Below are 26,789 nucleotides of genomic sequence, written 5' to 3'. Positions count from 1 at the left end.
ATACATTTTTTTGACCAAATCAAAAGCATGAAGAACATGCTAGAAACAATACTAATTTTGTTTTTCTCAAGTACAATGATAATAAACAATTTTATGAAGATTGACCATAGCTACAATTCCAACATGTCCTTGGGTGAGTCTTGTAGTGGAACCCTTAAGGGGTATTTTTGGTTAGTTAATCCCTAAGCTCTACTGGAGAAGCCTTTCTTGTGTGGATTGTATCCAACCATAGAAACGAGAGGAGTAGTTGCTGAGGTGATAGTGGTAACTAATCCCATTGTTGCTCTCAATCTAGATTGCTTAGTGAGACTTTGCATCAAAGTGCTAGACTTTGTAGTAACAAAGCCCTACAATACCTGGATCCAATTTTTCCACTCAAATGTACCAAACTATTTGAGAAATTATAGAGTGATTCATTTGGAATCAGATATAATCCAAGTATATTCTGAACTATAAAATGAGAAATTATTAGTTTTGAGAATATGCAGTCATAAATTATAATTAAGATAAGAGTTGAAGACCACTAGATGAGTTCTTTGTTGATTTTGTTTTTCAACTAGATGTTTTGTTGCTAATACTATGCAGTGCCTATTAGGACAAATTGAAGAAGCTTTTAAATGTTTTGCATTTGCAGTTACTTCGGAGACATAGGAGGAAGAGTGCTGAAAGAGATACATCAGAAAGTGCAGATCTAGCTCCTGCTGAGGTTGTTGTTCATGACATAGTTCTCTTGTATTTTTATTTATATTTTTTTTTGGTTCAACATTTTGCTTTCTTTCTATTGCAGCCTTTTAGTATGCTTGGTAAAATCTAAAGTCTAAGAGTCTTTCATTATCCCAATCTATATTTTCACAATCAAATGTTTCTTATGTGAAATCAGTCTTAATATGTGGCTTGTTTTGGACTTGTAATAGATAAATCATATTGATGGAGATTCTGTTGCTGCTAATGCAATGGTTGTTTACAGTTGTTTTAGTTAACAAATATGAATTTCAGAAACACGGGCTAAGATAAACTTGGATAAATATGGATACAATGCCACAAAGATATACTTCCATCATTGAATGTGCAAACAAGCTTTTGAACCTTGAAGACCAGGATAGATTACTGATAGACGATGAGGATAAAATAAAAGTAACTTGTTAGAATCATTTCCAAAGATTCTCCACTGTTGGACTTTGTGTTGCGACAATAAGGCCAAGGGAATCAGTAGGGATGTTATGCCATTGTTTTTTGAAGGTTTGAACTATCCTATCTGTTGTGGTCCTTGGAGAAATATGAACTATTCAAGGCTTTGCAGGATATGGTAAAAGACAAATCCTTAAATTTCAATGAGTTCCCACATAAATTCTATATAAAACTTTGATATGTGATCAACAGTGATCTCCTTAAGCTGTGTCAAGAAGGCATGATCAATCTTATCCCTGAATGGATGAAATGATATATGTTGGGTTGATGGAGGCCAATAACATTGCTTAATGTCTCATATATGATATAAGGTGCCAGCTAAATTGCTAGCCAACATGATCAAATCATTGGTTGCAAAAATTGTTCGACGTGAACAAATATGCTTTTTTAAAGGCAAAATTATATTAGACAATCTCAATACAGTCTGGCAAAGCATTGAATGGGAAATAGAGACTAGGCAAATAGCACTTTTCCTCAAACTGACTTTCATAAAGCCTTTGACAGGATTTTGTGGGATTTGATATTGGATATGCTGTCCAGGTTGGGATTTGGGAGTTATTCTACTCTGTCCGTGGTGTTATCACGTGGTAATTTCTTCATGCAAGAAACAAAGGGGTCTGGTTAACAAGTAGATGCAGTGTCACTGTCACCTCACTCTGAACTTGTCTCGCTTCGGGTTGGTACTACAGAACAGTTAGGGGCTTCCTTAAATGGTTTAAGTTATTTATCTGCAAGGCAACAAAGGTAAGTACAAGCTCAAACTAGTACTGATATGCTGCTGTACGAAAACCAACAAACAGAAAATGCAGACAGCAGGGTAATGTGCATTGAAACAACTGTGCTATGTATATAATATCAACAAAGGAAAAAGAGTATTTACTGTTCTGTGCTAAAACAGTGTGGGGCATCAAGCTGTAAACTCACAAAATCATTCAAAACTGTTGAAAGATGCTAAAATCATGCAGTGGATTCTCAATAAAGGTGGGTGTGCAAGCCAGTGTTGCAAACATCCTAAAAAATCACGAAATTGTGATTTTTTGGTCTAGCTGATGTTTGCCGATTTTTACTGATATTTTGGTGGTAGCTTAATTTTGCCGATGTTTGCCAATTTTTACCATTTCTTTTGATTTTTTGGTTTTCCATACACTTGCCTATTTTATCCCAATTTTGCAAACATCGGCATCAGGATAAAATGGGCAAGGGTCCAAAAAATTAAAAAAAATCGTAAAAAATTGAGAATATCGGTAAAAATCGGCAAACATTGACAAAATTAAGATACCACCAAAATATTGGTAGCAATCAACAAACATTGGCTAGGCCAAAACATCGCGATTTTGTGATTTGTTGTGATAAAATCGGGATGTTTGCAACATTGGTGCAGGCAAATGCAAATTGAGATGAAAAACAACTAATTACTATGTAAAAAAAGTTAAGAGGAGAAAGCTGTTCTGTGTTCTTTTTACTGTTTTTGGGTTTTGGATAATTTTTAATGCACACAAATTGAAAGAGTAGAACTTGTCACTTTTTGTGCAAAAATGGGTTTGTTAGCGCTAAGAGTCTCAACCAAGGTGTTAAGTCTCAATCCACAAGCTGAAAAGCCAAGGGCAACTTGGAGAGCTTATCCAATGTTATCACATTAACCTTCCCTCACTCTTTAGGTTGGATTTTCTCTAACTCAAGGGGGCCTTCCCAATCTTAGTATTTTGTTTGCTGGTCTGTGCTAATTGTTAGCTGTCATATAATTTTCCAAAATTAGAAGTTATTATCAAATTAACTCACACCTCTTCCAACTTGGTGTATTTAGGCATTGGTCTATTTATATATTGTTTGATTGTTTTCTTTGGGATACCACCCTTTGTGTTTCTTAGGAGTTTGCCTAAAGCAAGAGGAATATGCAGTGGTGAATTGGCTTATTGATAGTGGTGCCTCAAGGCACTTCACTGGTTACAAAGAAGCTCTCTTTAATTTGATAGAGAAGGAGACCAACCTGGAAATTGTTCTTGGGGACAACTCAAAATACCCGTGAAAGGCGTAGGGAATGTCACTTTTCAATTGAATTAAGGAAATACAATTCATTTACAAGAAGTATTATATGTACCTGGTCTCAAAAAGAACTTGGTGTCCATTTCAGAAATGGAAGACAAAGGCTACAAGGTGGCCTTCATCGATGGCAAGGTACGTGTATGGAAAAAGAACTTTAAAGATGCTTTCACTCTTGGGTTTCGAGTTGATTCATTATATCAGGTCGGAGGAAGTCCACTAGCTGTCATGTCTTGTGACACCTCTTCAATCTGAACTATGGCATCGGAGGTTTGCTCACCTTCATTATAAAGCTCTACCCGATGTGAGAAAAATGGTGACTGGGATGCCCGAGTTCAGATTAGAGCAAGAAGGTGTATGTCAAAGATGTGCCGAAGGAAAGCTCAAAAGGGGACCATTCCCCTCAAGCCAAAGCAAGACCTCCAATATATTGCAGTTGGTTCACTCAGACATATCCAGTATGATCCCTGTGAACTCCTTGGGAGGATATTTATATTACCTCACTTATACAGATGATTATTCTCGCAAGACTTGGATATACTTCTTGAAAAAGAAGGATGAAGTGTTCTCCTGGTTTCGTCACTTCAAAGCTTTGATTGAGAATCAAATCGAAAATAAGATCAAGATCTTAAGGAATGATAATGGGATTGAGTATGAATCCAATGAGTTTCATGACTTTTGCAAAGAGGCCGGCATTAAGAGGGAGACTATTATACCATATACTCTTGAGCAGAGTGGTGTGGCAAAAGGAAGAATCGTACGATTGTGGAAGCTGTCCGTGCTATGCTCCATGATCAAAGACTTCTGAAGTTTCTGTGGGCTGAAGCTGCAAATACCACCGTATATGTACAAAACCGATGCCCTCATCAAGCATTGGGTTTCAAGACTCCCGAAGAGATGTTCATTGGTAAGAAACCTGACGTATCTCATTTTAGAATTTTTGGAAGTCATGTATATTTTCATGTGCTGAAGGAGAAAAGGAATAAATTGGGTGCATCTGGAAAGAAAGGAATCTTCGTGGGCTATAGTGAAAATACTAAGGGCTATAGAATCTATGTGGCTGGTTAAAGGGAAGTTGAGATTAGCCATGATGTCACCTTTGACAAAGATATGGCTCTTAGCAAAGTTGACAATCTTCCTACTCTAAGGGGATCTAAAGACGCTGACACTAGGGAACTGAAGGAAAAGGAAGATGAGACGATGCTCGATGTGGAAGAACCTATGGATCGTATTGATCCCCCTCCACAAGTGCCCTCCTCTTCTAGGAAGAGGCCTTCATGGCTTAGGGGGACACTTGATGATGCTGAAGGGCACGTTGCACCCAGGAGAACCTTACGGGAAAGTAAGAAGCCGACCAGGTACCAGGGATACTTGACCATCATGAGCACGATCATCCAAAATGAGCCTTCGTCATTCACAGAAGCTGTCAAGCATCAAGTATGGAAGGATGCTATGACCGAGGAATATGAGTCCATCATGAAAAACAATGTTTGGGATGTGGTCCCCAGACCCCAGGGCAAAGCAGTTGTCACTTCCAAATGGCTTTACAAGATAAAGCATGCAGTTGATGGAAGTGCGGAAAAGTATAAGGCTCGTTTTGTTGCTCGTGGCTTCTCTCAAAAGGAAGGTATAGATTATGACAAGATATTTGCACCTGTTGCCCGATATACCACCATGCGCTCGATCATATCCCTTGCTGCTTCGCAAGGATGGAACCTACATTAGATGGATGTCAAGATTGCGTTCTTGCATGGTTCGATCAAAGAGGTCTATGTGGAGCAACCCGAAGGATTTAAGATTCATGATTGAGAATCTCATGTGCGCAGGTTGAAGAAGGCCCTCTATGGGCTGAAGCAAGCATCCCGAGCGTGGTATGAGAGGATCGTTAGCTACTTGATGAAGCTGGGATTCACTAGGAGTGAAGCTGGGATTCACTAGGAGTGAAGCCGACCCTAACCTTTACTTTAAGGTTGAAGATGACAGTCCTCTCATACTGGTGCTGTACGTTGATGACCTCTTTCTAACAGGGGTAGACCCTCTCATTCACAAATGTAAGAGGGAGTTGGCTTCTAAGTTTGAGATGAAGGACCTAGAACTGATGCACTATTTCCTAGGACTAGAAGTCTGGTAGAAAGCCAGGGGAGATTTTCCTATCTCAAGGAAAGTATGTGGTGAAGATATTGGAGAGATTTGGTATGGTGGACTGCAAGCCTATAACTACCCCGATGGAGCTTGACTTCAAGAAGTTAAGCGGTAGTGCTGCCAGACTTGTTTTACGAAATGCTACCGAGTATCGTCAACTCGTAGGAGCATTTATGTTCTTGGTGAACTCCCGTCCGGATATATGCTTTGCAGTCAACATGTTGAGTTAACATATGGTTGAGCCTCACCACACACATTGGATTGGTGCCAAGAATCTGTTGAGATATCTTCGTGGCACAATCACTCATGGGTTGAGATACACTGTTGAAGATGTGAGACTACTTTGAGCACCGCTGAGGCAGAGTACATTGCTACTAGTATGGCCTCTTGTGAGGCGGTCTGGTTGCGATAGCTCTTCAGTGAGCTGTTTGGATTTACATTGGATACCACTGTGATCTTGTGTGACAACCAGAGCAACATTCGTTTATCAGAGAATCCCGTATTTCATGATCGCTCCAAGCATATCGATATCAGGTACCACTATATTTGGGATATGGTGCAATGGGGAGCAATAAGGCTCCAACATATCGGTACAGATGAACAGGTTGCCGACATTTTGACGAAGCCCCTAGGAAAGGTCAAATTCTTGACTTTCCGAGAATGACTTGGTGTCGTTCAGAGACCCTCTTATGAGAGTCGAGTATGATGTATTGAGCTCTGGGAGCTCCATAGGGGCGCGGGGTACTTCATGGAGCGACAGGCACCACAGGGCGACTCACCATCCCCTAGTGGTGCGCTATGTACAGGGTGAAAGGTTCAACCTTCCCCTGTGACACCCCGTGGCGACTGTAGGACAGAATGATTAGTTCTCCTGTGGGCCAGGATGATTAGTTCTCCTGTGGGCCAGGATGATTAGTTCTCCATGGCGACTGTAGGATAGCATGATTAGTTCTCTTGTGGGCCAGGATGATTAGTTCTCTGTGGCAACTGTGGAACAGCATGATTAGTTCTCCTGTGGGCCAGGATGATTAGTTCTCCTGTGGCGACTGTTGGACAAGATGATTCGTTCTCCTATGGACAGGATGATTAGTGCTCCTGTCGAGGCATCCTACCGATGTAGTTTGGGACTCATGGGAAGTACCTCTCATCTGATCAATGAGTAGGGAAATGGGGTTAGGGACCATTAGTAGTACTATCGATGGACGCATCGTTGTATCTATTGTACTCCCTATGCTAGGATGACCTCCATTGATCTGGGATCAGTGAGAGTGGTATGATACACTCTGAGACTGACTTCGGGTTAGTGGAGAATGGTGTGATACATCCTCGATCATTTCTTCTTCTTCATAGTTCTAGTAGAGCAGAGAAAAGCAGGGCCAAGCAGTGTAGGGCAGTGCATTTGATGGCTGGGATAGTAGCGACGGTCAGACGGATTGCAGATGGAGTTCTCCCTAGTGGAGAGGGAGTGTTAAAATTGGAAATTAGGGCCAAACCCCATGTGGGTCACCTCATTTATGGCAGTTGATATTTTTCCTAGATTCCTCTTGTCGAGAGGTGTAGGATTGATCTAAAGATCATCTGATTCTGACAAGTATTTGTGGAGATATGAATTTATTTCTAATTACTTGACAAATTGTCAAGGTTGGCCAGTAGTTAAATGTGTGGCACACATGCCCAGTGTTGCATATAAATAGAGGAGAGGTTGAGTTATTATCTCATCTCATCTCATCATCTCTTCTTCTTTCTCATTCTCCTTTCTTGTTTGGGTTAACAAAGGAGCAACTAGGGAAGGAAGAAGGGAGCAACCATAAGAGGAGGACGCAGCAAGAGGAGGACGCAACAAAAGGAAGGGACGTAGGTCTGTTTAGGGTGCAGCCAGGGCAACGTTGACCAGCGTGAAGCCTCCTTTGACTGCGGCCTTGTGTGGGGAGTCTCCCTCAAGCAAGCCGCAATTGAGATCCGCTGTTTGGAGGGTTGAATTGACCACGAAGTAACCAGCACAAATCTGGTTAGGGCTAACCGCAAGGCTACGTGAACGTTGACCAGATTTGACCACGTTTCTTGAGCTGTTTCGGGCTGTCCTTCATCTCTGTTGAAGGCTGGGTTGTCTAAGGTTGATCCTAGACTATTTGTGAATCATTTGATTCACTTTGCAAGTGTTGGTTAGGGCATCTCTTACTGCTGTCATAAAATTACAGATCTGATATATTGTACTATTTCTCTCTCTGCTGAACTATTTAAGATTAAAGAAGAATTGATCTAAGGGTTTCCCCGCATTAGGGTTTGTCCTTGGTTAGCCGCCACATGTGGTGTCTCTTGTTTTGGCTTGTTTTCTGTCGATCTTTTAATGTTCTATCTGCACTTTACTTTATGTTTATGTGATTGCTAAACAATGGCTAATAAGAAGAAAAGAAGTAAACTGCTCTAAGCATAGAACATACCATAATCTAACATGGTATCAAAGTTGAGGTGAAGATAAATCCCAAGGAAGAGCAAGAGCAAGAGCATTCACCAAAGGTTGTTGAAGCAATCTTAAAGAAGTCATGGGGTCCTCAGCACACTTCCCTGCTGAAGACAAACTCCGTGAGAAGTCTGACTATCATGGATGGAAGCTATCTCTTGATCTAACATTAGAAGAGCAGGAAGTGTTGGACCATGTGAGAGGCAGAATTGTTGAGCCTCCATCAAATGCATCTGTTGCTGCCAGGAACAAGTGGACCAAGGGAGAAGTCAAAGATCATCTGGGACTCTATCGACAAGCAAGAGATCATCCGGGACTCTATCGACAAGCACCTGGTGGCCTATGTGATTGCTAAACAGTGGCTAATAAGAAGAAAAGAAGTAAACTGCTCTAAGCATAGAACATACCATAATTTAACATGGTATCAAAGCTGAGGTGAAGACAAATCCCAAGCAAGAGCAAGAGCAAGAGCAATCACCGAACGCTGTTGAAGCAATCTTAAAGAAGTCATGGGGTCCTCGACACACTTCCCTGCTGAAGACAAACTCTGTGAGAAGTCTGACTATCACGGATGGAAGGTATCTCTCGATCTAACATTAGAAGAGCAGGAAGTGTTGGACCATGTGAGAGGTAGAATTGTTGATCCTCCATCAAATGCATCTGTTGCTGCCAGGAACAAGTGGACCAAGGGAGAAGTTAAAGCAAGGAAGATCATCCAGGACTCTATCGACAAGCACCTGGTGGCCTATGATTCCGAGCTGACGATAGACTGGTGAGTTTATTTAAAATTCATGATGCAAATCAAGTTTTGTTCCTTAGAAATAAGCTAAAGGAAATTAAGAAGGGCAAAGATGAGAGTATGCAAGCATATTTCTTAAGGATCACCGAGATCAAGAATGATCTCCTATCTATTGGGGAAGTAGTTCCTGACAGGGAAATGACACGCACAACTCTTGGAGGACTGCCACCTTAATGGTATATATTTAGGACTACTCTTCTCAACAATAATGTAATTCCTGGATTTGAGGAATTGATGGCAAGATGCATTCAAGAAGAAACAAGGATGGAAGAGCAAGAAATGCCCGCACTTAAAGGCCATCCCTCTGCCTTTTCTTCTCATGCTAAAAGAAGAAACAATTCTGGGGCTAAATCCAAAGGAAAGGCTGGACCAAAAGGTGGAAGAAAAGGTCGATGTTACAATTGCAACAAAATGGGCCACTATGCAAGGGAGTGCCCTGATAAAAGGGACTCACACCATGACGATGATCAAAATCACTCTCAAGGCAATCAAAGGAATGGCAGGTCCAATGGCAGAGGTAAAAGAAATGTCGGAAATCAAGGAAGAGGACAACCCTTCAAGAAGGCAAGAAACTCCAGGTATGAATCTAACATTGTTAACAATAAGCAAGATGAATATTATCTACCAACAGCCCTCTCTACTACTGCTCCCCCAGACTCACTGGGAAATTGGCTTATTGATAGTGGTGCCTCAAGGCACTTCACTGGTTACAAAGAAGCTCTCTCTAATCTGATAGAGAAGGAGACCAACCTGGAAATTGTTCTTGGGGACAACTCAAAATATCTTGTGAAAGGCGTAGGGAATGTCACTCTTCAATTGAATCAGGGAAATACAATTCATTTACAAGAAGTACATATGTACCTGATCTCAAAAAGAACCTGGTGTCCATTTCGGCAATGGAAGACAAACGCTACAAGGTGGCCTTCATCAATGGCAAGGTACGTGTATGGAAAAAGAACTTTAAAGATGCTTTCACTCTTGGGTTTCGAGTTGATTCATTATATCAGGTTGGAGGAAGTCCGCTCGGTGTCATGTCTTGTGACACATCTCTTCAGTCCGAACTATGGCATCGGAGGTTTGCTCACCTTCATTATAAAGTTATACCTGATGTGAGAAAAATGGTGCCCGGGATGCTCGAGTTCAGATTAGAGCAAGAAGGTGTATGTCAAGGATGCGTCGAAGGAAAGCTCAAAAGGGGACCATTCCCCTCAAGCCAAAGCAAGACCTTCGATATATTGCAGTTGGTTCACTCAGACATATTCGGTATGATGCCTGTGAACTCCTTGGGAGGATATTTATACTACCTTACTTTTACCGATGATTATTCTCGCAAGACTTGGATATACTTATTGAAAAAGAAGGATGAAGTGTTCTCCTGGTTTCGTCACTTCAAAGCCTTGATCAAGAATCAAACCGAAAAGAAGATCAAGATCTTAAAGACTGATAATGGGACTGAGTATGAATCCAACGAGTTTCATGACTTTTGCAAAGAGGCTGGCATTAAGAGGGAGACTACTACATCATATACTCATGAGCAGAATGGTGTGGCGGAAAGGAAGAATCGTACGATTGTGGAAGTTGTCCATGCTGTGCTCCATGATCAAATACTTCTGAAGTTTTTATGGGCCGAAGCTGCAAATATCACCGTATATGTACAAAACCGTTGCCCTCATCAAGCATTGGGTTCCAAGACTCCCGAAGAGATGTTCATTGGTAAGAAACCTGACGTATCTCGTTTTAGAATTTTTGGAAGTCCTGTATATTTTCATGTGCTGAAGGAGAAAAGGAATAAATGGGGTGCATCTGGAAAGAAAGGAATCTTCGTGGGATATAGCGAAAATACTAAGGGCTATAGAATCTATGTGGTTGGTCAAAGGGAAGTCGAGATTAGCCATGATGTCACCTTTGACGAAGATATGGCTCTTAGCAAAGTTGACAATCTTCCTACTCCAAGGGGATCTAAAGACGCTGACACCAGGGAACCAAAGGAAAAGGAAGATGAGACGATGCCCGATGTGGAAGAACCTATGGATCCTATTGATCCCCCTCTGCAAGAGCCCTCCTCTTCTAGGAAGAGGCCTTCATGGCTTAGGGGGACACTTGATGATGCTGAAGGGCACGTTGCACCCAGGGGAACCTTCCGGGAAAGTAAGAAGCTGACCAGGTATCAGGGATACTTGACCATCATGAGCACGATCATCCAAAATGAGCCTTCGTCATTCGCAAAAGCTGTCAAGCATCAAGTATGGAAGGATGCTATGATTAAGGAATATGAGTCCATCATGAAAAACGATGTCTGGGATGTGGTCCCCAGACCTCAGGGCAAAGCAGTTGTCACTTCAAAATGGCTTTACAAGATAAAGCATGTAGTTGATGGAAGTGCGGAAAAGTATAAGGCTCGTTTTGTCGCTCGTGGCTTCTCTCAGAAGGAAGGTATAGACTATGACGAGATATTTGCACGTGTTGCCTGATATACCACCATGCGCTCGATCATAGCCCTTGCTGCTTCACAAGGATGGAACCTACATTAGATGGATGTCAAGATTGCATTCTTGCATGGTTCGATCAAAGAGGAGGTATATGTGGAGGAACCTGAAGGATTTGAGATTCATGATCGAGAATCTCATGTGCGTAGGTTGAAGAAGGCCCTCTATGGGCTGAAGCAAGCACCTCGAGCGTGGTATGAAAGGATTGATAGCTACTTGATGAAGCTGGGATTCACTAGGAGTGAAGCCAACCCTAACCTTTACTTTAAGGTTGAAGATGGCAATCCTCTCATACTGGTGCTATACGTTGACGACCTCTTTCTAACAGGGGCAAACCCTCTCATTCACAAATGTAAGAGGGAGTTGGCTTCTGAGTTTGAGATGAAGGACCTAGAACTGATGCACTATTTCCTAGGACTAGAAGTCTGGTAGAAGCCATGGGAGATTTTCCTTCCTCAAGGAAAATATGTGGTGAAGATATTGGAGAGATTTGGTATGGTGGACTGCAAGCCCATAACTACCCCGATGGAGCTTGACTTCAAGAAGTTAAGCGGTAGTGCTGCCGGACCTGTTTTACGAAATGCTACAGAGTATCGTCAACTCGTCGGAGCATTGATGTTCTTGGTGAACTCCTGTCTGGATATATGCTTTGTAGTCAACACGTTGAGTGAAAATATGGTTGAGCGTCACCACACAGATTGGATTGGTGCCAAGAATCTCTTGAGATATCTTCGTGGCACAATCACTCATGGGTTGAGATACACTGTCGGAGATGTGAGACTACTTGGATATACCGATGTTGATTGGGCAGGCAGTGTGGTGGACGGAAAGAGCACTTCCAGGTTCTGTTTCTCTTTGGGATCTGCCTCGATACCCTGGATGAGCAGGAAGCAGAAATCGGTGGCTTTGAGCACCGCCGAGGCAGAGTACATTGCTGCTAGTATGGCCTCTTGTGAGGCGGTCTGGTTGCGAAAGCTCTTCAGTGAGCTGTTTGGATTTACATTGGATACCATCGTGGTCCTGTGTGACAACCAGAGAGAGATTCGTTTATCAAAGAATCCCGTATTTCATGATCGCTCCAAGCATATTGATATTAGGTACCACTATATTTGGGATATGGTGCAGCGGGGCGTAATAAGGCTCCAACATATCGGTACAGATGAACAGGTCACCGACATTTTGATGAAGCCCCTGGGAAAGGTCAAATTCTTGACTTTCCGAGAACAACTTGGTGTCGTTCAGAGACCCTCTTATGAGGGTCGAGTATGATGTATTGAGCTCTGGGAGCTCCTCGGGGGTGCGGGGTACTTCTTGGAGCGACATGCGACTACAGGGGGACTCACCATCCCTTGGTGGTGCAGTATGTACAGGGTGACTCACCATCCACTGGTGGTGCACTATGTACAGGTTGAAAGGTTAAACCTTCCCCTGTGACATCCCGTGGCGACTGTAGGATAGGATGATTAGTTCTCTTGTGGGCCAGGATGATTAGTTCTCCGTGGCGACTGTAGGACAGGATGATTAGTTCTCTTGTGGGCCAGGATGATTAGTTCTCCGTGGCGATTGTGGAACAGGATGATTCGTTCTCTTGTGGGCCATGATGATTAGTTCTCCTCTGGCGACTGTTGGACAGGATGATTCATTCTCCTGTGGACAAGATGATTAGTTCTCCTGTCGAGGCATCCTACCCATGCAGTCTGGGACTCATGGGAAGTACCTCTCATCTGATCAATGAGTAGGGAAATGGGGTTAGGGACCATTAGTAGTACTATTGATGGACGCATCGTTGTATCTACTGTACTCCCTATGCTAGGATGACCTCCATTGATCTGGGATCAATGATACTGATCTGGGATCAATGATACTGATCTGGGATCAGTGAGAGTGGTATGACACACTCTGAGACTGACTTTGGGTCAATGGAGGATGGTATGATACATCATCGATCATTTCTTCTTCTTCATAGTTCGAGCAGAGTAGAGTAGAGCAAAGCAGGGCCAAGCAGTTCAAGGCAGTGCATTTGATGGCTGGGATAGTAGCGACGGTCAGACGGATTGTAGATGGAGTTTTCCCTAGTTCAGAGGGAGTGTTAAAATTGGCAGCTAGGGCCAAACTCCATGTGGGTCACCTCATTTATGGCAGCGGATATTTTTCCTAGATTCCTCTTGTCGAGAGGTGTAGGATTGATCTAAAGATCATCCGATTCTGACAAGTATTTATGGAGATATGAATATATTTCTAATTACTTGACAAATTGTCAAGGTCGGCCAGTAGTTAAGTGTGTGGCACACATGCCTAGCGTTGCATATAAATAGAGGAGAGGTTGAGTCATTATCTCATCTCATCTCATCATCTCTTCTTCTTTCTCTCTCTCCTTTCTTCTTTGGGTTAACAAAGGAGTAGCTAGGGAAGGAAGAAGGACGCAGGAAAAGGAAGGGACGCAGGTCTATTTAGGGTGTAGCTAGGGCAGTGTTGACCAGCGTGAAGCCTCCTTTGACTGCGACCTTGTGTGGGGAGTCTCCCTCAAGCAAGCTGCAATTCAGATCTACTGTTTGGAGCGCTGAATTGACCACGAAGTAACCAGCGCAAATCTGGTTAGGGTTGACCACAGGGCTGCCTGAACGTTGACTAGATTTGACCATGTTTCTTGAGTTGTTTCGGGCTGTTCTTCATCTCCGTTGAACTCTAGGTTGTCTAAGGTTGATCCTAGACTATTGGTGAATCATTTGATTCACTTTGCAAGTGCTGGTTAGGGCATCTCTTACTGCTGTCATAAAATTATAGATCTGATATACTGTACTATTTCTCTCTCTGCTGAACTATTGAAGATTAAAGAAGAATTGATTAAATGGTTTCCCCGCATTGGGGTTTGTCCTTGGCTAGCCGCCACATCTGGTGTCTCTTGTCTTGGCTTGTTTTCTGTCGATCTTTTAATGTTCTATCTGCACTTTACTTTATGTTTATGTGATTGCTAAACAGTGGCTAATAAGAAGAAAAGAAGTAAACTGCTCTAAGCATAGAACATACCATAATTTAACAGGTGTGTTACTAAGGTTCTTACCATGTAGTCGGTTTGGAAACCTGTTAAAGAGTGCAACTAGGGTCTAATTTCCCCTTTTAGAGGTCCCTCTTTTGATGGCTCATTTCTCCCTTGAAATACCGTTGATGGCATCTTCCTTCACCCTGAAAATCAGAATTTTTGCACACTTATAAATTGTATTTTTCACCCTTCATGTCGGCCCCACCTTGTGTCAGCTCACTTGGTGAATAGACATGTCCCTTGACCTACCTTAATCACTAAAAATACACCATATGATCTCTCCATTTTGGCATCTCGTCACAACACACAAAATCATCTCTCTTCTGATTGGTTCATACATTTCTGAGGCAACTTCTTCTCTCATACATGCGAAGGCTTTACTGGGCATTTCGACTTCTGCATTAACTTTCTCTGTTTAGTACCATTGACCAATGTTGACCAAGGAGTTTTTGGGACTGTTTGATTGTGTTTTGACTTGGGAATATTTTGTTTGACCAAGGTATTATGTGCAGTTTGACCAGTGCTGACTGTAGGTAGATTTGTTGATTTTGATCGCAGAAGCTTTGACTGAAGTTTGACTGTTCTCTCTATTTTGGGTTGACTGACTTGTACAAGAGGCCGAGTTCCTCTCTACTTTTATTGAGTTCTTTGGAGATAGTTTGACTGGTCTTTGTACAACGTTGACTTGATTGGGTAGGGAACTTTGAATACTGTTGACAAATATTAGAATTGCAGACTTTAACTAGGGTTGATTTGGATTAGATTGGGCTTCTTGTTTTGGCATTGGATACTGGTTGGTCATCTTTCTTTGGATAGTCAAAGTCTTGACTTTGACTTTGTCATCATTGTACTAAATTGGATCTTCTCTCTCTACTGAACATTTGATATTTATCAATAAGAAGGATTGGTTGGGTTTTCCCCCTTGTGGGGTTTTGCCCTTGCATTAGCCTAAATCTTTGTGTTCATTGTCTTGGCTTGTCTTCTTGTGCATATTGTTGATGATGTTCTATCTACAATTATTGTCAATGATGATCTAAAGTAAATGATAAGTGATTGCTGTTGGAATCTAGAAGTGAAATTCTTATTGGGCTAATAAGACATTGAAGTAATTGTTGCAAGCATAGAACATACCATAAAAATTAACATGGTATCAGAGCTAAGGTGAAGACAAGCCCAAGGAAGAAGTAAGCAATCACTGTTGGAATACTTGTTGCTGTTGGACAACACTGTTGGGACAAGTCTCCATGGCTGCTACCTCTTATTTCAAGACCGAGGATAAGTTCAATGAAAAATGAGATTATGATGCTTGGAAGATGACACTTGATCTGACCTTGGAGGAACATGAAGTGTTGGATTATGTGCAAGGGAAAGTGGCAGAGCTTCTTTCAAATGCACTTGATGCTACCAAAACGAAATATAGAAAAGGTGAGGTAAAAGCAAAGAAAATCCTTGTTGACTCCATTCAAAAGCATTTAATCTCTTATATTTCTGATTTGGGAACTTCCAAGGAAATGTATGATAAGTTGATAGGGATGTTCAAAGTCAACAATGCAAATCAAATACTCTTTCTCAAGAACAAGTTGAGGGATATCAAAATAGACAAAGGGGATTCTACACAAGCTTATTTCATGATAATAACTCAAGTGAAGAATGATTTGCTATCTATTGGAGAAGTTACACTTGACAGGGAACTTACGCTTATTGCACTTGGAGGTCTTACAAGGGCTGTGGGAAACATTTATCACCACCATTCTCAACAATGACAGGATACCTAGTTTTGATGAACTATTGGCTCGATGCACTCAAGAGGAAACAAGGATGATGGAAAGAGATGAGACTTTTAGTGGAAATGAATGTATTGCCTTCTCTGCTCATGCTAAAAGGAGAAATGATGTTGGTGCATCAAATTCAAGAAGCCAAGGTAAAGGATCTAAAAAGGGATTCAAAGGAAAAGGCAAAGGAAGTTGCTTCAATTGCAGCGAGTTTGAACACTATGCTAGAGAATGTCCTAACAAGAAGAATCCTCCAAGAGACGAGAACAACAATCAAAGGGATAACAAGTCTAACAACAAAGGAAAGAGGAATACTCCTACTTGAGAAGGAAATAATCTGTTGAGTTGGGGTAGCATCAGATGTGCTGGGCACATGCATTCCAAAGAACCCAAAGACCGTTTTGGGAAATTCCACCTAGTGACAATTAAAATATTAATGGGTATTAATTTAATTGTCAGTGAATCTTCTAGATAGACAAATATCAAGTCAATCTTCTCACTGGTCGAAGTTCGACAAGAGAAAATTGATTCAGAGGGAGAGTTGTAGGTGGAGGAGAGATAGAGAGGGTTCAGTGTCAGTGAGAGAGACAAGGACGAAGAGGTAGAGTGGTAGAAGTGATAGTGCTGTGCAGATTGACGCTGAGAGTGGTAGCGCTGGCTTGAGTGACACAGGCATTGCACAAGCCAGCCCAGAAGCAAGAAAAAGTGACGTTGGGCAAGCCAGAGAGACATAGAGGGTGGAGGAACTTCTCTCTCGGGTCAAATACTTGTTCAGGAACGTCTGTAAATTTTTCTCAGAAAGCCTTGTTTTATACTGCTGGGTGTAATTTGTACATGATGATTTTTGCTGAAGAATAATAAAACCCTCATTTGCTACATCGGTTTTCCCGCATTGGGTTTTTTCGGGGACAATTGTCGAAAAATAACTGTCATTTTGATTATCTGTGTGCCAACATTTTACTTACATTTACTTTCTGCAATGTTTTAATTGTGAAGGCTGTAGTAGAATATGTTTCGATATTTGCAGTAAGAATACAGTAGATAACTTATTTATGAGGTAATAAGTAGATGAAATATTATTAATCACTGCAGTAGGATTTCTATTTGGAAATTTTCACATGGTATCAGAGCTACAAGGAAGATCCAATGCTAAAAAGAGAAGGGAATTCGAAATTCCTCCAAGGGTAGAAATTTGAATCTCCCAGAGGATTACGCAGTTCAACCCAAGGAGATTGGATTTCATGGGAAAAATCTCTTTGAGTGAGCTGACAGAGAGGTAAGTCTTTTCCCATCGAAATTTATCAGTGGTAGTGCAACAAAAGATTCAACAAAGAGGATAATCTCAGGTGGGACGCAATTTTTCTTACAACAGTTGCTGGGATAGGTTAGTGTAAGAAATTGGCACAATATAGATACTCAAAGTGTCTCAAATCTATCTACCAGATTAGATGAAGAATTCACATGCCTAGCTAATTCAACATCAGCGGATGTTTGGTACATTGATAGCTGGGCTTCAGCTCATATGATTGGAGTACAAGAACATTTCTCGAACTATCAAGAAGAACAAATGGACTTCCAAATAACTATGGGAAACAAAACAAAATGTACTCCAGTAGCGAGAGGCACCATAGATTTTCAGACGGAAGCAGGAACCAACATCCGAGCCACCAATGTTCTGCATGTGTCAGGATTAAGAATGAATTTAATTTTAGTGTCCCAGTTACAGGACAAGAGATATGATGTATACTTCATCAGGAAGAAAGTATACGTTAAGCATCCAAGCTGGAAGAAGAAATAGCAAATTGGGGTTTGAAGCAACAAGTTGTATAGGTTTCAGCTCGAATTGCCAATGGCATTGATAGGCAACAACTATAATGGTGAGAAGGAGCGAAATGAATTATGGCATAGGCGAGTGGGGCACTTACACCATGGAGCACTGAGGATGCTCAGAGAGATTGTTACAAGGGTATCGGTCCTAAGTAGTGAACATGATGACTTGTGCAGTGGATGTGTGCTAGGAAAGTACGCTAAAGCAACTTTATTCCAGAAGTAACAATAAAGAAAAGGATGTATTAGGATAAATACACTCAGATATTTGCGGTCCTATGTCCACAAGGTCTCTTAGTGGTGGCGAATACTTCGTCACTTTTATTGATGATCACTGCAGAAAAACCTGGATCTATTTCTTAAAGACCAAGGATGAGGTCTTTGATCATTTTCAAGAGTTTAAGGCTCTTGTTGAAAATATGACAGGGAAAAAGATAAAGGTATTGCGTTAAGATAATGGTGGAGAATACACAGACAAATATTTCACAAATTTCTGCGCAAATTAGGGCATCAAAAGAGAGTGGACAACTCCATATAATCCGGAGTAGAATGGAGTGGCAGAACGGAAGAACTGAACTATTGTTGGAGTAGCCAAAGGCATGTTGTATAATCAGGATCTACCTAAGTATCTAACACGACAATAGATATCGATAATAGAACTCCTCATAGAGCATTGGGAAGAGAACGCTCGAAGGAGTGTTAACAGGGAAGAAGCTGGAAGTCAGTTATTTCAGGATATTTGGAAGCGTGGCTTATTGCCACATTCCAGACGAGAAGCGCAACAAACTGGATCAGACTGCAGAGAAGGGGTATCTCGTAGGATACAATGAGACCTCAAAGGCATATAGAATCTACATTCCTAGCAGCAGGAAGATTGTAGTAAGACGGGATGCAAAGTTCATGGAAGATAGAGCTTTCAGGAAATCTCGTGAAATGCCTACAAAAGATCAGTCAGGAGATGTTCCGTTAGTCCAAGAGCAGTAGGGGCAGCAAGAAGGACAGGTAGGAGAGCATACACTTGGGTTGAGTACAGTGACCAGCACCAGTATCTCCTCAGAGGGAGGAAATGCAGATGTTTCTCAATGGACGAAACGACAGGATTAGGAGGAAGAGTTGGTTGAGCCTCCCACCACTAGTGGTAGAATGAGCAGAGAAGTGCGGCAAACACTGAGGGACGTAGAGGAGTTTGTTGGAGCTCCTAGAGCCGAGAAGAGGCAGCGTAGACAACCAGATAGATACCAAGCATTGGTAGCTCAGGTTGAAGAACCCTCTAGCTTTCAGGAAGCTGTTCAACACCAAGTATGGGTGGATGCCATGGTGGAAGAGTACAACATCATGACGAATGATGTCTGGGAAGTAGTACCTCAACTAGAAAATAGATCAGTTGTAGAATCATGATGAATCTACAAGATCAAGTATGCTGCAGACGAAAGCATAGAGAAGTACAAGGCAAGGTTCGTAGCAAAGGGGTATGCTCAGAAAGAAGGAATAGACTATGAAGAGACTTTCGCCCTAGTTGCTCGATACACCTCTATCAGATTTGTTATATCCTTAGCAGCTCAGATGGATGGGAGATTCACCAGATGGATGTCAAGACAACATTCTTGAATGGAGTGATAGAAGAAGAGGTGTATATAGAACAACTTAAAGGCTTCGAAACTCATGAGAAGAAATCTCATGTTTGCAGGTTAAAGAAAGCCTTGTATGGGCTCAAGTAAGCACCCAGAGCATGGTATGGTCGGATTGATAGTTACTTGTAGCAATTGGGGTTTGTCAAGAGTGATGCAGATCCCAATCTCTACTATTTACTGGTAGAGAATGATCCACTTATTCTGGTACTATATGTAGATGATTTGTTCCTAACTGGGTCACCGAGGCTCATCCAGGACTGCACGAAGAATCTTGAAGCCGAATTCGACATGAAGGACTTGGCATCGATGCATTATTTTCTGGGGTTGGAAGTTTGGTAGAAGGATGGGGAGATCTTCCTTGGACAAGGAAGGTATGCTACAGAAATTCTGAAGAGATTCAAAATGCAGGATTGCCGACCCATGGCTACTCCCATGATCACCAACTAGAGGAAAATACATGCATCAGAGGACAAAGAAGTAGATCCCACCTTATACAGGCAGTTCATTGGGTCGCTTATGTATCTTGTCAACACTAGGCCAGACATTTGTTTTGCTTTCAACACTCTTAGTCAGTTCATGGTGGAACCAAAGAGGGTGCATTGGGTAGCAACAAGACACATACTTAGGTATGTACGTGGAACAATCGGATATGGGTTGAAGTACTCTAGAAGGGAGAACATCAATTTGAATGGGTTAACCGCTGCAGATTGGGCAAGTAATTCCATAGACCGAAAAAGTACCTCAGGTTACTGCTTCAGTGTTGGATCAGGGATGATATCTTGGTGTAGTAGGAAGCAAAAATCGGTAGCACAAGACACATACTTAGGTATGTACGTGGAACAATCGGATATGGGTTGAAGTACTCTAGAAGGGAGAACATCAATTTGAATGGGTTAACCCCTGCAGATTGGGCAAGTAATTCCATAGACCGAAAAAGTACCTCAGGTTACTGCTTCAGTGTTGGATCAGGGATGATATCTTGGTGTAGTAGGAAGCAAAAATCGGTAGCACTGAGTTTAGCAGAAGCACAATATATGGCAACCAACACAGCTACGTGCGAAGCCATATGGCTCAGAAAATTGCTTGTAAGCATATTCAGAAAAAGGTGTGATAATCAGAGTTGCATCAAACTCTCTGAGAATCCAGTGTTTCAAGATCGGTCGAAACATATAGATATCCGTTGTCACTTTATCATAGATTGTGTTCAGCGTGGGGCGGTACAGCTACAATATGTTCCCACAGGAGAGCGGGTGGCTGATATACTCACAAAGGCTCTCGGAAGAGCTAAGTTCACTTAGTTCAGAGAGCAGTTGGGTATGGTTGAAAATCCGTTTCAGTAGCAACAACAATTTGCAGTGCAGGGACAATTGGTAGTGGCAGTGTCAGTAGCAGCACAAATGTAGAAATTTAGAGGGAGCTGTAGTATAGATGTAGCATTGGCAGTGGCATTGTCAAAGGTAGTAGTACAGTTGCAGCAACAGCGCAATAGTTGGTGGATAGCATGTTAGACACTAGCAACGCAGAGGACGATGCTTAAGAATCAGAGCAATATGCAGTAGCAGTGTATTGCTAGAGCACATTCCTCGCTAAGAGGGAGTGTTGAGTTGGGGTAGCATCAGATGTGTTCTAAGCCTCAAATTTTGCAAGGAGGCTTGGGCACATGCATTCCAAAGAACCTAGAAATCGTTTGGGGAAATTCCACTCATAGACAATTAAAATATTAATGGGTATTAATCTAATTGTGGGTGAATCTTCTAGATAAAGATAGAGATCAAGTCAAAATGATCTGAGCCTTTGATTAGGAGTTAATCTGGGTTGTTGGTTATCCAATAAGAAGATATAAGAGGGACTTGAGGGACATTTGGAAAACACACCAGGTAGATACTTAGTTGCCCAAGTAAAATCGATTTTCTCATTGGTCTGTTTGGCAAGAGAAAATCGATTCAGAGGGAGAGTTGTAGGTGGAGGAGAGACAAAGAAGGTTCAACATCAGTCAGAGAGACAAGGACAAAGAGGCAGAGTGGTAGAAGTGATAGCGCTGGGCAGATTGACGCTAAGAGTGGTAGCGCTGGCTTGAGTGACACAGGCATTGCACATGCCAATCCAGAAGCAAGAAAAAGTGACGTTGGGAAATCCAGAGAGAGGTAGAGGGTGGAGGAACTTCTCTCTCAGGTCAGATACTTGTTTAGGAACATCTGTAATTTTTTCTCAGAAAGCCTTGTTCTATACCGCTGGGTGTAATTTGTACATGATGATTTTTGCTGAAAAATAATAAAACCCTCATTTGTTGCACCGGTTTTCTCAAATTGGGTTTTCTAGGGACAATTGTCCAAAAATCACTGTGTCATTGTGATTATATGTGTGCCAACATTTTACTTACCTTTACTTTCTGCAATGTTTTAATTGTGAAAGCTGCAGTAGAATATGTTTCGATATTTGGAGTAAGAATACAATAGATAACTTATTTTTGAGTTAATAAGTAGAAGAAATATTATTAATCACTGCAGTAGGACTTCTATTTGGAAATTTTCACATCATCGACCTCCCAAGAGGACAAGAAATGCCAGGTATGATGAAAAAATGTTGTTGAAAATCAAACCGAGTATTTTCTCATTTCTGCTTTGTCTACTGCCTCTCCTCTGGACACCTTGGATCATTGGTTAATTGATAGTGGAGCCTCAAGGCATTTCACTGGATATAAGGAGGTTCTCTCAAAATTAGTTGAGAGGAAGACTAATCTAAATATTATTCTTGGAGATAATGCCACCTACCTCGTCAAAGGGATAGGATCTGTTTCTCTTCACTTGGACTATGGTCAAACCATGCATCTTCAGGATGTTTTGTATGTGCCCGATTTGAAGAAGAATTTGGTGTCTATTTTCACAATGGAAGACAAAGGTTTCAAGGTAGAATTTATTGATGGGAAGGTACGTGCATGGCATAAGCACTTCAAAGATGCTTTTACTCTTAGGTTCAGGGTTGATGGTCCTTGTTACCCACCACATGTGGGTAGTGTATATGGGAGAAGTTTTTTCTCCTAGATAGGCCTCAGCGGACAGCCAACAACCCCTTGCAGCCCCCAGATAGCTTGATGTGCCATTTTCTCTGCGACTTGAGCCAACCATGTGGTCTCTTGCCCATCTGTTGTGAATGTATGTTTGAAAGTGGGCCTCCCAACCCCAAAGGTATGGCTTTTCATTGGTATAGTTGAGTAGTTTTCCTTACTTATCATGGGCACTTTGGGGCGCGAATTGGTGGGAGGATTTGGTGGAAAGAGTGAGTTAGGTTTGTATTCTTGTCTCCATTGCCCGATTTCGTGGTCACCATTGTATCGTAGTTCCATGGGATCTACTTTACTGGCCATTAGCTCCAGTGTTGGCACTACATGGGAAATCATGATTTTGGTTGCGTGGTTCTGCTTCCCGATGCCACCTACATTACTCCCTTTCCACTCATTTGAGCCCCATTCATCTCTTTTCCCATCCAAGTCCATATGTGTCAACTAGGTTTGCATAGGGTTAGCCTCCCCCTTCCCTTGTCCACACCTTGGGTCGGGCCTGGAACATTGCCCCAAAGGTTGATGCCAGCTAGAAAGAAAATAAAAAGCATAATTTGGCCACTCTCAACAGGAAATGTACCACCAGATGCAAAAGATGGCTGCGACATACAAATTTAGTACGTGGGAAAAAGCCAAACATTAGACCCTTATCTATGGCCATCACCTTGGTTCCTACGGGTCCTAGATGAGCCCTTCTCCAGCATTAAGGAACCCATGATTGTCCCAACCCCTGGTGGGCGATGAACTGCCACACCTTAAAGGGGTATCCACTGCTACATATTACACATCATGCTCTCCATACCCTAGAGCCCTGAGCAATTATGAAGAAAAACCAATCAAAGGTAAAAGGCATATGAAGAAGGGAGGAAAAACAAAGGCCAAAGTAACTCATGTACCACGATTTTCTCCCTCCTACACTCATATACCCAGGTGTGGGCTTCCCTTATTATAGCTACCCTCGCACCTTGACATGTGTTTGGACAATTCCCTTGATTCCCACTCTATTACATTACTATATCATTTGCCAACTACCTCTTAAAGGATGTACCATGGACATGCCACCCCCTTTAGAGGTTGAAACCACCTAATAGTGTCCTTGGTTAACCCACTATGGAAGGGCATGCCACCATGAAGTGCCCCATTGATCCTGTTGTCGCACAAAGTGTCTAGGCACTGCGACAATGGTCAGAGTAAGGGCTGTCACTCTAATCCTTACTCACTTCGTTTAGACTTTCTCCTAGACAAGTCAAGGGGGGTAGTCCCTAGGGGTAAATGAATGAGGAAAACCTGTGGAACACAGGCTCTAGGAGACTTAAGGCTGAATAACTTAATGAAAATGAGACAAGTTCTGATTAACTGAGTTATTTATATATATCAACTGAGATGAATAAGACACAACCACAAGATAGAAATGATTTTTAGACCAGTGCCTTAGATGCTCAATTAACCATGAACCTACTTGAAGAAACAAAATCAAGCTATTCAGAAGAAAATTAGAGATGTGATAGAAACGACGATCATGAACAATTAGATGTAAAGCATAAGAAAATGCTCAAAACCTTAGCATGCAAAATATTCTAGCAATTAAATTTCGAAAAATTTAAATACCATGAAGAACCATGAAATTAAATGCTAGGCAATTAACAATTCAAAATTAAAATAATTTAAAAATACTAAGCGTGTTTGACTATAGAGAAAAAATTTCAATACCACAAAATTTTCCCTTTAAATTTATAGAGTCCAAAAACCCTTAACACAAATAAAAACCCAAGAATGAACTTTAGATTAAAAATTTGATTATTCCTTAGACAATTTTTAATGTGCTAAGTTTTATGAGAAAATTTAATGCGGCAAATGATTAATTAAGTTTTTAATGTGACAAAAATAAAAATCAAAAGGGGTTAATAAGTTAATTTTTTAATGGGCCAAAGGCCACAAAAAAATTTAAATTTCTTTTAATGCACAAAGGAAACTCCCTTTTAATTTAACTTCTTTAGAAAAATCAAGGTCACATTAATAAAAAAATGGAAATGAAGAATTTTTTTAAAATTTTTGGTTTTCTACTTTTGTTTTATTTTTGTTAGAAAAGATAATCAAACTGTCATAAAATTCAAAATAAAAGGGAAAAGCCAAAATAAAAAAAATGAAAATTGATTTTTTTAAAAGAAATCAAAATCACACACTAAAACAAAACTTAAAATTAAAATTTTAAATTTTCTTTTTAGTTTAAACAAAAATCAAAATAAAAAATGAAATGTGAAAAGCAAAACGAATTATGTTATTAAAACTAAACCCTAACAAAAGTTAAAAAAAGGAGAAAGGAAATCGAGTTTCATGTTTGTATGCAAGTTTAGACTAGGCGGCGGTAGCGAGGGAGAGGAGTGTTGCAGGTAGAGATGGAAGCGAGCAGATCGATGGGAGAGCAACGAATGGAAGGCCGAGGGTTAGGAAAGGACGCAAAGGGAGACACATGGCTTCTACGACAACGAGCAGGGAGATGGTGAAGGAGACCGTGGGAGAGAAATTTTTGCAGGTCGAAAGACGACGGAGGAGGGAGCTCGAGGATGAGGAACAACAGTGGAGAAAAACGCAAGTTTTGACGACAACAATGAAAGAGGGATTGCAACGATGAGGAAAAGGAGTGTGTTGCAGGTCGAGGGAGGAACGCGTTGGCAACAGCGGAAGCTGAAGTAAAAGGGCCACAAAAATAGCAAAAAAATTGCAGAGAAAAAAAAGAAGACTACGTGAGAGGGTTTTCAAAGAGAGAGAGAACCAGTGGAGGGAGAAAAATGCAAAGGAGAAGGGAGCAGAAAAATGCAGAGGAGAAGGGAGCAGAAAAATGCAGCAGAAAATTAAGGCTCAATAAGGCAGCAGACGAGAAAAAATGGTAGCCCAAGAAACCCTTAAATTTTTTTTAGAAATTTATGTTGAACCAGTATACTCCAGCTTTAAAATCTGCTCTGAGAAAAAGTCATGAAATCCCTAGATATAAATTTTGAAACCTTAAAACTAGAATTTTTTTGGAATAATGCCCCTGCAAAATGATTTTGAGGTTAAATCTTACCCTCTAGGGCCTAGATATGGTTCCAAATAAAAATTCTCCTTCAGATCTGCACGTGCAATAATGAAAATAAAAGACCTAGATGATATATACAATGATAAATTTGAAAACCCCAAAGACCCACGTTAGATAAATACAATATTTACAAACTGAAGGCTCTAAGTAGTCAAATCTACCATTACGCTGCAAAGAAATTGATTTTTATTTTTAATGGATGTGCTAGCTTAAAACCCTCATGCATAAACAAAGAAATAATCTTATGATAAGCCTTGGGATTAAATAGATGGGCTCTTCAGAAAATGCAGATCGAGAGTTGGCTGGTCTAACTGAACACTATCCCCTAACGCTCAATATTTTCTCAAGATTTCCCTGCAAAACTTATTCTAGCCATTAAAAATAGAGAGAAGAAACAATAATTAAATTAAGACAGAATAGAGATACCTGCTATTATGTTTGAAATTAAAATTATTATTTAAATTCCAGCAAACTGAACAAAATACCTGTGCTCAGATCACTCTTAAAAAGCTATCATCAATGGCTTTAGGAAAATTTAAGCATGGAATAAAAAAACATCTTACAACATGCCTATGAAGAGTAACACCATCAGATTGTAACCCCAAAGTCTTTCTTTATTATCTAGAAAAAAATTACACAAGAGCTTCTTGCTTAGCACACGACTCAGAGATCGGATAGATTGACTGACAAATGACCTCCTATTTAAAGATAAATCCTCCAACGACTAGTTTGAGTGATCCTTGTCAAAGTAATCTCGACCGTTGATAAAGATTAAAATATCTTTTAATCTTATCCGTTGAAATTATTTTATTTTTGAGGAAATTCAATTTTTCATTTAAATGCACTTTAATTAACTTAGAAATCGAATTTTTGAGTTAATTTCCAAAAGAATTTGACTTTGACTTAAGCCCCAGGGATTAAAGGTTTGAAATTTATCAAAATAATTAATTTACCTTAGCCTCCGGACCTCTTAAAATTTAATTTTTAGGACCGACGAATTTTGCCTTTGGAGAATTTAAATTTACCTAATACTTAGAATTAATTAAATTTCTGGCTTAGGATTTTAATTAATTTTGGGCCAGAAAATTTAATTAATTAACCTATGAGGGGATAAATTATTTTTCCAACCCTCAAATGTTTAGCCATGGTTTTCTAATTATGAGGGACCATGCGCTAGACATTTTACATCAAGATTTACACATTTTTACACCATAAAGGGGGAAAACCCATTCGTTACAGACCCTCACAGACTACCCATTTCTGTGACAC

At 40.9% G+C, this 26,789-nt stretch overlaps 1 protein-coding gene across 2 annotated transcripts in view; it reads left to right on the top strand.

The window, feature by feature from the left end:
• Positions 1-26,789, top strand: part of LOC149175309 (uncharacterized) — a 485,878-nt gene that overhangs the window by 42,402 nt on the left and 416,687 nt on the right. For both annotated transcript variants that reach the window (XM_089419596.1, XM_089419594.1), the window contains exon 5: positions 635-706. In XM_089419596.1, coding sequence (XP_089275722.1) covers positions 635-706 — 72 coding nt within the window. The remainder of the gene's footprint in view (positions 1-634; positions 707-26,789) is intronic.

This window comes from Pinus tabuliformis, chromosome 4_1 (assembly GCF_031772625.1).
Source record: "Pinus tabuliformis cultivar Carrire ecotype Pingquan chromosome 4_1, CPIR1, whole genome shotgun sequence".
NCBI lineage: Eukaryota > Viridiplantae > Streptophyta > Pinopsida > Pinales > Pinaceae > Pinus > Pinus tabuliformis.
This window is presented reverse-complemented; position numbering and strand designations above follow the sequence as displayed.